The sequence below is a fragment of the Podarcis raffonei genome, chromosome 5 (assembly GCF_027172205.1).
Source record: "Podarcis raffonei isolate rPodRaf1 chromosome 5, rPodRaf1.pri, whole genome shotgun sequence".
Classification (NCBI taxonomy): Eukaryota; Metazoa; Chordata; class Lepidosauria; order Squamata; family Lacertidae; genus Podarcis; species Podarcis raffonei.
This window is the reverse complement of record NC_070606.1, coordinates 39,163,376-39,177,067: the sequence shown is the minus strand read 5'-3', so window position 1 is coordinate 39,177,067 and position 13,692 is coordinate 39,163,376. Positions and strand designations below refer to the sequence as shown.

The 13,692-nt window shown below is 41.2% G+C and overlaps 1 protein-coding gene across 4 annotated transcripts in view; it reads right to left on the bottom strand.

The window, feature by feature from the left end:
• Positions 1 to 13,103, bottom strand: part of IDE (insulin degrading enzyme) — a 52,177-nt gene extending 39,074 nt beyond the window's left edge. For 2 of the 4 annotated variants that reach the window (XM_053388746.1, XM_053388747.1), the window contains exon 1: positions 12,449 to 12,620. In XM_053388746.1, coding sequence (XP_053244721.1) covers positions 12,449 to 12,579 — 131 coding nt within the window. In that variant the 5' untranslated portion in view covers positions 12,580 to 12,620. The other 2 variants (XM_053388748.1, XM_053388749.1) reach the window with 2 other exon arrangements.
• Between the last annotated feature and the right edge of the window lie 589 nt (positions 13,104 to 13,692).

Genomic DNA, 13,692 nt, shown 5'->3' with positions numbered 1-13,692 from the left:
GGCTATTTACCTGACTACACCCTTATTCGGAACTGAATAAATATAATTGCATTTCCTGTATTTGTTCATGCTACATACACCCTATTCCTGACATGTCATTGATCTAGCTAGAAGATAGGAACAAAAGAAAAGAAGAAGCATAGAAAAATAAGAAAACCATCCCTGCACATATTCCAGGTACTAGGCATCATTGCAAGAGCTTCTTGTTCTGTCATGCCTTTGCATACAGTCTCTTGTTTCTTGGCTTTCATGTAAAGCATATAAATATATATTTAAAATATATGCCTAAAAGGAACAGCATGCCTTCTTCAACCTGCCAAATAAAAATGCTTTTGTGCTGCAATTCTATCCACACTTACCCAAGAGCAAGCCAAACTGAAAACTATGAGACTTATTTCTGAGTAGAAAGACACAAGATCAGCCTGTTAACAAGGTCCCTTTTCAGTTCCTAGATCATTCTCGCCTCTTTCACCCAAGTATCTTGTACTCTGCAAACTAAAGTGCTGAATGATTTGTTCCCAGTGTCTCCTGGCAATTACACCACCAGGCTGAAACACTGAAGACAAATACAAAGTGTATTAGCTATTTGGAGCAGAACAGCATCACATTACGATTGTTCTAAATAATTCATTTGATAAAACTACAAAGCTATTCCATCATTACTGTAACTGCCACAAAAGTAAAGAAACTTCAAAAGGAAAAATAACAGCATAGAATTTTGGGAACAGTGTTATTTACTTTTTTTTAAAAAAAGGTAACAGAAGAAAGTGAAAAATTAAGGCTTAGAGGAAGGCGAAATAAGTACTAGAGAATAGTGTGTTTAAGGACTATTACGTATCTAGGCCAAAATCAGACCACATATTTAAAGACTACATTCAGCCATCACAATCGCACACCCCAAATAGTTAGCAAGGTCTACAAAAAGCATCTTGGGTTCCACACAGTCAATTCTCATGCAACTGTGCAGAGGACATCCATCCATATGGAACAGTGGATATTTTTAAACATTTTAATAGAGAAACGTAAATAAAAATAAATAAACTTACTTGCATAAATATTTTTATGTTCTCCAATCAATCTCATACTGACCATGGGTTAAACCACATAGTAAAATTCCACTGTCTACTGACACTATCAAAGTCCATAGCCCTCACTTATATACTAAACATTTTACACTGATGTTTTATGCAAACCAGTTTGATCTCAGCTACGGCACACTGCATTTCTAAAATCAAGGTGTTCACCTTGCTCTGTATAGACTTCCTCATCCCTCATTGAGAACTGTGCTAACCTATGAAACAGCAGATGTCAACAAGACAAGCAAAAGAAAAAAATAGTCAAAAGATACCATGCCAAAGAGCAAAGGTTGCAGACAGGGACAATTAAGAATCAAACTGAGGGGTCAGGCAGCTGTAGAAGTGAAAGCCTGTAATAGCAACAACTGCTCCAGTAACAGAGGATTAGGATAAATCAATAAGAAATAATAGTTAAAAAGTAGGGGTGTAGTGGGGTTTAAAAGAACAAAAGGAAATAGAGCCAATATGATACACAATGTCATATTTGAGAGTTGCATAGGTATTCAGTGCAGACAGCAGTCGGACTCTGTGGAGCTTATGTTGGGATTCAGGTTCAGGTTGGGAGTTCAACAGTGCGCCAGCTGCCCAGCTGATTTCCTAGCTTAGATTGTGGACATGATCTGAGACCTAGTATTGGAGTGACCAGTGGAGCATAAAAGGAACTGAGTTGTGTTCCACAAGCCTCACTCTGCCACTAGTGCTGTTTAACGTCTACATGAAACAGTTGGTAGATACCATCCAGGACTTTGAAGTGAGACATCATTCATATATTGATACCACCCAGTCCAGGAATCGCTTAGCTCTGAACCAGTGACTAGAATATCACAGCCAAGTGTTGGGAGGAACCAATTGGGGAGCCACCAAGGGAAGAAGGCTCAGAGCCCAAAGAATGGTAGTGGGACAACGATGAGTAGTCAGAGGGAGAAGACTGGGAAGTTGAGATGCTGGAAGTTGAAGAGATAACAGGGCTCAGTGAGTTGGGAGAGTGTGGCAGAAAGAAGTCAAGAATCAGAGGCTGAAGCTGGAGAGTAGAAGAAGGGAGGTCAAAAGACAGAGATGAGTCAAGCTGGTGAAGAGTCATGGGTGTCTCCCTCTCCTGCTGCAACAAGTTCCCCCTCCCAACTCACAGAACCAAGAGAGGAATAAAATGGGCAAAGCAGACAGACTGCACACAGGCAAAGTCTCTAAATGCTTGCAAGAAGCCCTGGAGAGGAGGAGACTTAAGACAAGGAGTACTCAGCTAAATCTGTGAAGACTGATTCTCTAACCAAGAGTTAACTTCAGCTGTGTGATTTGCTGGCTGGCTTGCTCTGTGACACAGAATGTGTGGATGTGGTCAGCCAAACTAATTGTATCCAGACAAGTCAGAAGTGATGTGAGTAAATAACCCTAAAGCTTTGGAGGGAGGTTATGCACATAATCATCTAAGGTTGTTTGGAGCCTAGGCATAGTCTTGGACAGAATCTGCAACTATTTAAATCAATGAGATCTCGCCCCGCTGACCCATGTTTTTATCACCTTGAAAATCAAGTAATGCAATGTGTACTACGTTCAGCTGCCCTCATAAATGACTCATGAGCTACAGCTAGTACAGAATATCACTGCTTACTTCCTGATGAACATGGGGAGGTGATTAACATATAATCAATTTTGCAGGAGCTGCACTAGTTTCCTGAGAACTTCTGAGCCTAATTCAATATCATGGTACTTACCTTTAAACCAAAGAAAGCTAACCTGTGACCCTATAGTTGTTTCTGGACTACAACTTCCATCATCCCCGACTATAGGTCATGTTGACTAGGGGGCGATGGGAGTTGGGAGACCAACATCATCTGGAAGGCCACAAGCTCCCTATCCCTGCTTTAAATCATGCACAGCCTGGACCCAGCATTCATCAATAGGGACCACCTCTCTCTGTATTGAACCCTATTATGGTGTAAAGATAAAAGATCAAGTCCTGCTCTGTATTTCCTCAGGAAGTAAAATCAGCAGCTAAAAGCCAGTCTTTGATTTGTTATCACTCCGAGATTCTGGAATAACTTTCTAAATGGATTTTTTTAAATAAAAAAAGTCTGTCTTGATGGCATTCTGGAGGGATTTGCAAACTATTTTACATGAAGTAGACAGAAGATAAATAGGATGTTTTGGAGTGGTATGACTTTTATTATTAGGTTGTGGTCTTTTGTGGTTTTATGTTCTATCAGATTTTAAGTATTGCTTTTCATTTTAATGCAAAGTGCACTGAGCTTAGTAAAAGTAGCATACAAATGTTTTGAGGCACAGACACTGGACTGGAAGTAAGAGGAAAGGTCCACAGAATGGGTGCAAGTCAAGTTTTTCACTCAGATAGCAACCAGAACAGTGCATTTTGCATTTAAGCTGCGGGCCTTTCCCAATTTATACTGGAGCTAAGAAGCTGTATATAAAGTACTGCTTTGGCTGATTGGCCTCTGAATGCTGACATTATGGAACAGTTAACAACATTTACCTTTCGATCCACAGTTAAGGATGAGTCCTAAATTAGAGTAATAAAGCCTGTAATGAACAGTATGTTGCAAAATATAGCACAGAGCAGAAGGCTTCAAATGTCTACAATGTCAGAAATTCCCACAACTGACAAATTCAGGTATGACACCCATAGAAGCCAATGTTTCCATTAAATAAAATCCACCAGCTGCACAATTCCTGCCAAATGGCAATCAGGTTAATGTAACTTCTCACCTCTTCTATAACGAAGACAGCATTCAGAGCTTTGGGGGAATTCATTAAAACTCACTACTATCATATACAAATAAAAAATAACCAAGTCCATTCCCTAACATAGCTTTTAGCCTAGTCCTCCTTATACACATTCCTTGTTGACCTTAAAAAACAGGGAGTGAAGATGAGGGGGCTGATATTGTGACATATTTCCTAAAGTAATAGTGACATTTAAAGGCACATCAGCCAATAACAAGCTTTTTTTTTTTACATATTGCTCTCAGTAATGAAAAAGAGGCATTTTCATCAATGTACAGATCTATTTAAATACATTACTGTTCAGTAGTTTTAAGTCACACTTTTTATATTGTTCAGTGTGATACAACACAAAAGTTCATTGTACCTGGAAAAGATCTAGCAGTGTCACCCCCATATCTCCAGAGTCAGACTTCAACCACATCTGCATCACTCATGTCCCAAGCAAGTGGTGTGGTAAAGTACCATCACTCACCTGACCTCTGGTCAGTTGTTGCTCTAACCAGGAGGTGAAGCAATGTTGGTACAGTGCTCTCACTGGTGTGTTTGTACCATAATGCCCTTGCTGCTGCCTTTCCCCTCCCAATAGTCCTCCAGCTAAGCAGCAGTAACATCATGAGGGCAGGTAAGTGGTAACACCACACCACCTGCTACTTATCCCAAGTAATTTTAAAATCTCTGTAACTACTAAGTTCACTGTTTGGAAGTCACTGGCTATATCTAGTAATCAAGTAAGTAAGATAGATCATAGAATTGTAAGCTTGGAAGGGACCTCAAGGATCATCTAGTCCAACTCCCCTGCTATGCAGAAATCACTAGTGACTCATGTTAAGTTTGTGGTCTACTAAGACCCCTAAAGCCTTTTCACATGTACTACTGGTAAGCCAGGTGTCCCCCATCTTATATTTGTGCAGCTGGTTATTGTTGCGTGTGTGCAGAACCTTAGATTTGAAATTCATTTTGTTAGTCTGGCCCATTTCTCCAGTCTGTTGAAGTCATCTTGAATCCCAATTCTGTCTTCTGCAGCATCACTTACCCCTCCCCGTTAGGTGTCATCTGCAAATTTGATGAGCATCCCCTCAATTCCTTCATCGAAGTCATTAAACAGACGTTAAACAACAGGCCAGACTTGTCACTTTTTTCCAGGATTAAAAATGATTTTGCCATAAATGCTTTATGAATTATGATGTTTTAAAGACTTTTACATATGAACTGTTGACAAACTCAGCTACAAATATCTCTACTCTTACCAGATGGAACCCTCCGGAGACCCACTCCCCAAGAAACCAACAACAGACAAAGAAGTGCGTAAGCACAAACAAGGGCAAGAAAATGTGCAGAAGGGGCCTAGAAGAGACTTAAGGGCCTCAGACATAAGAACACCAGATTGATGGACTGGATGTAATGGACAGAAAGGACTGACATGACCCGAAACCAGGAAGAAGGGACGTTGGATAAAAATTAGAGATATCAAGGGAAATTCTTTTGTTAATCTTGGAATTAGTGCAACATTAATGAAATACCAGGGAATATGCTGGAAAGGAACTAAATTGGCTTTAGCAGAAATGATTTAAGGAGATATGAATGAATATGATGTAAACTTTGAAATTTTAAGATTTTTAAGATAAGATAAGGTTAAAGAGATTAAGGTAAATTGAATAACAGATTAAATTAAAAGATGGAAAGGTTAAGTTGAATTAATAAGTAAGATAGATTGTGAAGATTAATTATTTAAATTAAAATTGAGAAACATGGGAAGAATTTGCTGGAATAATGAATTAAACTAGAATACAAAAAGGGAGGTGTGAGGAAGTTCAAGAAATAAGCAAATGAAAAGTTGTAATTCGAGATTTGTATTTTTCTTTCTTCATTCTTGGTTTTTTTTCTTGTTTTTTTGCTGTATTTTTCTGTTTTTCTTGTTTTTGTTTATGTATTGATGAAATTTTGAATAAATATCATTTTTTAAAAAATACAAATATCTCTACTCTACCTAATTCATAAATCTAAGTCAAAAGTATCTCCAGAAATGTATATATGGCATCTCCCTGCATCCCGCTTTTGTCATGACGTCTTTAAATTTATAACTTTCTGCTTTATTTTAAAATCCCGAGTTTAGTTCTTGTTCAAATGCTACATAGAAGGAGAGAAATAAAATGAATCCTAGAGTTGATAGATCTCACTGTAGGTAAGAATCTGTTTCCTTCTGCATGTTACAGCAAAAGCATGACTCATCCCTACTTGCGCTTCCTATGCAACTAATTTACCACACACCTTGGCTTTCACAGTTCCTACTTTTTTTGTCCTGGCAAGGGCTCTGTGTCTTTATTAGGCCTGTGACAGGCAAATAAAACATGTAACAAATTTGCCAAGCAATGGTACATAATCTTCAGAAAGCTACATCTGTTGAAATCCTACCTGTTATGCAGCTGTTAGAGGCACAAAAAACTCATCATAATTATGAAGATACTTTCAACAGAAGCTAAATGCACTTGCTAAGGTGGTACCTAATAATACTTCTGGGAACAAGTATTGAACTAGCATGTGACAGTCTGAGTAATCTATATTTATAGCAGCTTAAACACTGACCTGGAATAACCCAGATAATGAGATCAATTAATTTCCAGTTCAATTAAAAACAGGACTTTTCCTATGGAGATACAGTTTGGATGTATAGTGGCTTATTCTTCCCTCTCTCTCTGCCTCCTGGATATTTTTATAGAGAAAAGCATTACTTACATGCCATATATTAGTGACACTTCTCACAACCTCAACAGGGAAATGGCTTTCATCAAATTAGTTCCTAAGCTTGTGCAAGGCAAACCAGAGCTCATTAACAATAAGCATTCTTCTAAACAAGAATATGAACACCCCCCAATTCACCACTTGTATATCTTTTTGCTTTACATATCTAGATATACAGTATAAAGCATATCTTTATACTTCCTGGGGCTTCTCAATAATAACCAGTTCTGAAATAGTTAATACTGTACCATTAAAGAGGAAATGTTATACGATGGTACACATCACGGATGCAAAGTTTGAGTTGCTTTCAACAGAACATTTTTATGATGAAAGTGGCTTGCAACTAAGATCTAAACAATTGCGTGGGAAGGAGTTACAGAAAGGATACACACAAAAACACATACGACTCCCAAGCTGTTTATAAAGGTTTTTAGAGTGATTTAGAGGAATGCTTCTGTCATAAGCATTTATTTTCAGTAATGATACACTATGTTTATAATTTCTAGAAATAAAGAGGACCCATAGTAGTATACAACACAATAAACTAAAATTAAATTATGAACATAATGACATTAATTGAAAGAAGAACCCTCACAAGTGGTGTACAAAGTTCTGGCATTTCAGGTGCTGTCATTAAAGGGTAGCCACAAAGGAAGTCACTCAAATGGAATAACAGGAAGGATAAATGCTGTTATTCATGTATTGAGCAAGGGGTTGGGCTTAATGGCTTACAAGCCCTCCCCCCCATTCAATCATCATATACAAGACTATTTGGTGGCAATAACAGGCATTAACATGCTTAGAAGAGGAAACAGAGAAGTTTCACCGAAGTGAGAATAAGATAGAGGAAAAAATACACAACAGTCCATTTTGAAAAGATGTTTTTTCATACCATGCTCAGTGCAGCAACACAGAAGCAGATGCTCACAAAGCCTGAAGTTCTCTGGCAATAACTTAATGGGAAAATATCAGTGAGGTGCACAGGTGTCTGCAAGAGCTGAACTGAAAGGTTAATTTACTGCAGCACATAGGACTTTATTCGCACAATGAAAAGAAAGATTGCTATCTCATATCAAAACAAGTAGGAAGCCCAAAATGATTCAGCTACATCCCTAGCTGACTATCTTGCATCACTCAAAGGTCACTGTTTTTCTACAGAATTGTGAACTCCATCCAGCAGATATAATAACCAGATATATTCACCTGATACCTCTCTTTCCTCACAAAATAAAGGGTCAAGAGCTCCTGATCTTACTGATTATTTGTCAATGCCTTCAACCTTTGATATACCTGAAGTATAATTTTCATCCCAGAAAACCAGATAAGACTCCCTGCCCTTGCTCTGGTCTGCATAATTATCTCTTCTTTTTAGTCTTTGTAGAACTTATTCACTCATCTTATTATGATTATCCCCTCCAACTTAGGAAAATAATGAAACTAGCTTTTTATCTTGCTTCCCCTTTTCCTTCCTTTCCCTTGTAGTTTAAGATCACATTTCTTTCGGCCTTCCAACAGTATTTGTCTCTAATTGGCTTGTTTCCCACTGTCCCTTCCATTTTCACAAGGGCCCACACAATCTAATGTTTCAGTGACAAAGGATGGAGACAGACTACTAATCATGGGAACACTACTTAGAATTGATCCCAATGGTAGTTTAAGTGTGTGATGAGCTGGTTGCTGAGAGGGTTCTACTCACTTACTTCATAGGGTACTTATAAATAGGAACCATGTGACAAACTGGTATCTGTTTCTATCTGGGAAATATGTCAACCAATATTTTAAATATTAAGCCACCCTGTATACTACAAAAAAACCTAGTTAAAAAACTGGGCTGTACTGTCACCAGCTGCTTTAACCAAAAAAAGTAACACAATTTTTTCCTAACCACTTTTGTTGTTTCCTGTAATCAATTCTTATCTAGTAGGTACCTTAGAAATATAAAAGAAAGCCAACCTATACCCTCGCTTTGTTATTTGCTGCTGTATGATCAACTTATAACAGGGATGGCTAACCTCAGTTCAGGTCTGATCTGACCCCTTAAGCAAATTTTTCTAGCCCTCCCAGAACTCTTATTTTTGTTGCAGCAGCAAAAAAGAAAGAAAATGAAACAGACACAGTGCTGGAGTGGGAAGAGCCCAGTGCCCCAAAGGGAATTCAAATCACTCTCCAGTGTCATGAGATTGATCATCTGAGCAGAGAGGGAATGATAATCACCCTCAGAGTGGATCAGCTGGGGTGGGCAGGCTGTCTGCCTGTGGACATTTTATGTAAGAGTGTCTGCACACATGCAACATGCAAGTACATTAATGAGTGTGTGGCAGCCACACCTACTACGGGAATGGGGCCCCTAAGTGAATCCCCCAAGTCAAAGAACGCTACCCTGCCTTACAGAGAGAAGACTCAATTAACATGCTACACAAATTTTCTATCAAGATACTAACCTTTTATGAAATTAGCAACCTAGGGCCTGATCTGTCAAGAAAAATGGCTCTCTTGCTTTAAGCCTCTGTGAGAAACAGTTATATATCAGTAATTGGGATGAGTTCATCAGTCTGAAGCAACTGCGTTATCTCACCCTCCTGAGTCTCAAGGTCAGCGACTGGGCCTGCGAATTGAGAATCGACTTCAGCTATGAGAATGAACATATGCCCAAGTTCAGGAAGTTTCTAAGCGTTTTCATTGGCTCAGGGGACTCACCCCAGTTGCTATACCTTTTTACTATAAAGTTAGCCATTGCCTTCACCCCTTTGTCTCTTCTTTCCTGTTACTTGTACATGTTTCTTTGTAATGCCTGCAAGATCCTATTTTCTGTGCTAGGGAAGCTTTCGGGTCACTGTTTTAGAAAGTTAGTTTCATGATTCCATTCATAATTGTCAACTGTATTTAAGATCTGCACTTTTTATGGGACTTTCACATGCTTTTCTTTTGAATAACTATCTCATTTAAGATGGGTGTCTGTCTTTTGAGATAAAGCCTTGGTACTGAATCCAGTTCCTAAGTGCCCTGCTTTTAACTTCTCCTTCTCTGATATCCTAGAAGGATTCAGTAAGGGTCTCTCAGCCCAGGCTGGTTGGACTTAAGGAGTGGTGGTAGTATACTATATTGCAGGGTTGGTTTCATACCCTGCTCAGTAGACAAGATCTGAAACATCAAGAACTGTGCCCAGGGATTTGAGGTAGAAGTTCTTGACATCAATGTAGCCCACAACTGTGACACACATTTCAGATTCAATGATACACTGGTACTATAAATCTAATGGGATCAAGAGAAAGTAAAAGAGCATAATTTCATACTCTGACATTGAAATGGAGATACTCTGTTAGCAAACAGGAGCCACAGCCCAAAAAAAATGGGGGGGGGGGGGGAAGAGAAGTTAAAAAACCTTTTTCTGGCGATGATAGAATTTCTTGTGAATAAGAAAAAATAACAAACAAAGTGAACAAAAGGCATAACGGTGTAGGATGGGAGCCTGGATGGATGATCTCATTGTATTAGCATTGGCCATGTCCAAACATTCATAGGGTGGATAGAAAATCCAACGACTGTCTATTGCTCCAGCAAAACGAAGCTATCTTCTGTTGTGCGATTCAGCAACTATTTGATCAATGAATTAAACATTGTGCCCAACTGGAAAGGTATCCTCAATTTACCTTTTAAAAAAATCAGTATTGATAATGTATTAAAAAGTTCAAAGAACATTTTAGAAGTACCATTTCCTCCAGGAAGACACAGGAGGGCTGAGATATCAAATCATCTGAAGAACTTTTAATGTGCAAATGTATGCAGAGCAACTAAAAATTAAAGATTTCTTTAAATGGGAGATAGCCCTACTTCTGATGTTGTGTACAGTACATGCATGTGGTGCACATACGGGCAGGAAAGAATAATTAAAGCATGAAATAATCTGAAGTGTTGCCAACTCATTTTATGGATTATGTTGTTGAAACCTTTGTCCCACTTCTTTAAAAAATTTACTGATGCAGTTATGTGGGCCTAATTCCAACAGAATCAAGGGGTGCATTTATTTCCAACATATATCAGAGTATTAAGTTACCTTTGGTGAAAGCTTCTCAGTCATCCTTTCTTAATATGTTAGCAACAGATTTATATTTAATAAATAGATCAAATAATTTTTAATAATAGTTCTTAAGTTCAAAAATCTTGCTACTACATGACACATTCACTGGAAACCTGTACAACCTGATCTTATTTATGTATGTTTAGTGGTAGGCAACTCCCACCAAGTTCAATGGAGCTTAATTCCAAGAGCACTTTGTTGCACCTCATCTTACTACATTAACCTAAGCCTATACATTTTCAAAGCTTTGCATGCTTTTGTTCAGCACTGTGGTTGTTCTTCCTCATACAGACCAATCTGTCAGAAAACAGATGCCCTATATACCTGCTGTATATTGTACTTAAACTACTGTATTTAAACTAACTGTTGCCTCATTTGTATTTAAGTATGTTTTCTGAGTACAAGCCAAACCCTACTCTGTTCAATTATGGCATACCTTTTGAATTCAAAATGATTTATGGTGCAATTGTACAGCTGTCTACTAAGAAGTCTTATTTAGTTCAGTGGGGGCTTACTCCCAAGTAAGTGTTTAGCATTGCTGCATGTGTTCTATAAAGTAAAACAGTTGTTAAACAGTGTCAAAACCACAGTTTTGAATGGGTGGGGAGAGAAGCTTCCTTCCTGCGGAACAACTTATAAAGGTGTCTAATGCATTCCTAACTTACATAATGTTGGGCTAACATGGTTCCCGAATCTTGCTCTAAACAAAGTTGTCTGCACTGTGTTTCTAAGTCCACATGAAAGCCATGCAAGCATTAAAAGCTAATCCTCTTCAAAGACAACGGAGATCTGATAAACCTGTTACGTACACACTTGCAGGGAAGTACTTTCCATCAGCCCTGTAGGTAAACAACTAATATTGCCAACTCATGCAAAACAGTCGCACTTAAAGAACAGCAACACGATATTGCAAAACCCTCGCCTGCATGCATGTATTTTGTGCTCTCGTTTCTGACATCCACACACACTAAGAGAAAAGCATTCGTGTACCGACGGCGACACAGTATTTAAAGACGATCGCAGTTTGCGAAGAAAAAAACTCGATTTCCCAGATTTTTTCTGCGAAAAAAAATTCTTTCGCTCGAATTTCAGCGATCGTTCGCCGCTTGCTAAGTTCTCCCCTTAGTAAACCGGTTACGACCAATGTGACGTTGAATTCCTCCCATTAAAAACATGACTCCCAGCAAAAAATACAAGGGGTGGGCGGAGGGGTAGGGAAAAGAAAACAACCACAGCCACCATCGAGCGTTATTTGCGCCAGCTGTTTACAACTTGCTTACTCCTACTTGCACCACTACACCCGACTCAATCGCTTGGGGGCTATTTCGCAGCCGCATACGACCCCCATTCTTGCCTACCAGAGTCACTTCGCAGACTCGGAGAAAGAGGCCGCTACACCGCCCCTTCCCCTCAAAGCCAAGCCTCCCTCCTTAAACAGCTCAGTGCCAGAGTCCACCTTCCCTTCCCCCACGGCCTCGCATTAGCGCTGATTCACCCGCTCCCAGGTAGAGGTCCCCCTCCAGAAAAATCACACACATTTAACCGCCTGTTATACAACCAGGGCAGAAACCCAGGTGGGGGGGGTGGAGGGAGACATCCCACCCCACCCTCCTCCTCGCGCCTCCTCAACGGCTTACACAACGGAAAGAGGGAGCTGGGGGGGGGCGCGCACACACACACACACCTCCCCCCCCGTTAATACTACTGCTGCTGCTACTACTACTACTACTACTACTACTACACTGGCACACAACACCCCCATTTTGGGGCAACGGCGCGCCGCGTGGCGGAGGAGGTGGGGAAGGAGACACGATACCCGGAGACGAAGAGCCGCTGTCGCAGCGAAAGCGGGCGAGGCGGAGCGAGAGGCCGAGCGAAGCAGCAGCCCCAGGAGAGCAGCACAGTCCTGCTGAGGAGAGGAATAAGCCGGGGGAACCACTGCCGCATTATATCCCGGCCCTGCCTGTTGTCGCCGGTGCTCAAGCCCGGCCTACCTCTCCGCCGCTCCTCCCTCAGCAGAAGCTGCTTCTGGCCGGCGGAGGCGCCATTTTCTCTGCCCTCGTTTACCCGGCGGAGTGTCTCTGCCGCTGCCCTCGCCCACCTCCTCCTCCCTTCAAGCCCCGCGCCGAGGCCTGGAAGCACTTCTGCTGCTCCTACCTGGGGCCGAGGGGAACCAAGTCGCCTTCCTGCGGAGGGACCGCTAAGAGAGAGACCGAGGGCGGCGGCGGTTGCAGAAGCGACGCGGCGGGAAAGCGCCTGTTGCTGCTGCTGCGGTATAAAAGGAGCAAAAGGCCGCCGAGCTGTCTGCTGCTCTCCTCGATCGCGGGGTGGAGGGATTCCCGTTATGGAGAATGATGACAGCCTGGTTTCTAAGACACTCGCCCTTTGCACGCTTTGCTTCGATAGTCGACCCCTTTTTAACTTCCGAGTTTAAAGCATGCACGTGCGAAAGGAACTGGCACATGGGTGGAACGCCCCAGAGCGCGCGCTCTCATTCTGCTACTCCGGGAGACCCTCCTAACTATATGCACTTACCGGGGGGAGGGGGAGCGAGTCTTGCCACCATCCACTGGTGCTTCCGATTAAAATGGGTTAGGAGACATCACCGCCCGAGCCCGGCATCCTTCCGATTCCGGAAGAACAACGCGATCTGCGGCAGGGGCTGTTGCAGGCGGATGGCTTGCTTGGCACGAGCGTCGGCAGGCAACAACCTACTAGACGGTTGTACGTATGCGAAATCGGCTGCCCCAGTAATAAAGCAGTTGGAAGGCAGCATCACCTGTCTCCTGTGTGGGATCCTTTTTTAAACAGCCAGATCCGATGCAGCTAGGCGCGCCTGTGCCTTTTGATTTCGATGGGCTATGCGCTAAGCTGCGTAGAATCGGTGTAAGGACAAAAAGGGCTTCAGAAATACCGGTAATCTGTGAAATGGCAACGGTAAAATCAAGCTAAATGATCAAGGCGCATGTGTATTTGGCACAGAGGCAAAAACTAGCCTTGGGCACAAACTTCAGCATCCTAAGAGTTTCTGTTTATTATTAAAGGAAAGTTCTAGCCCTC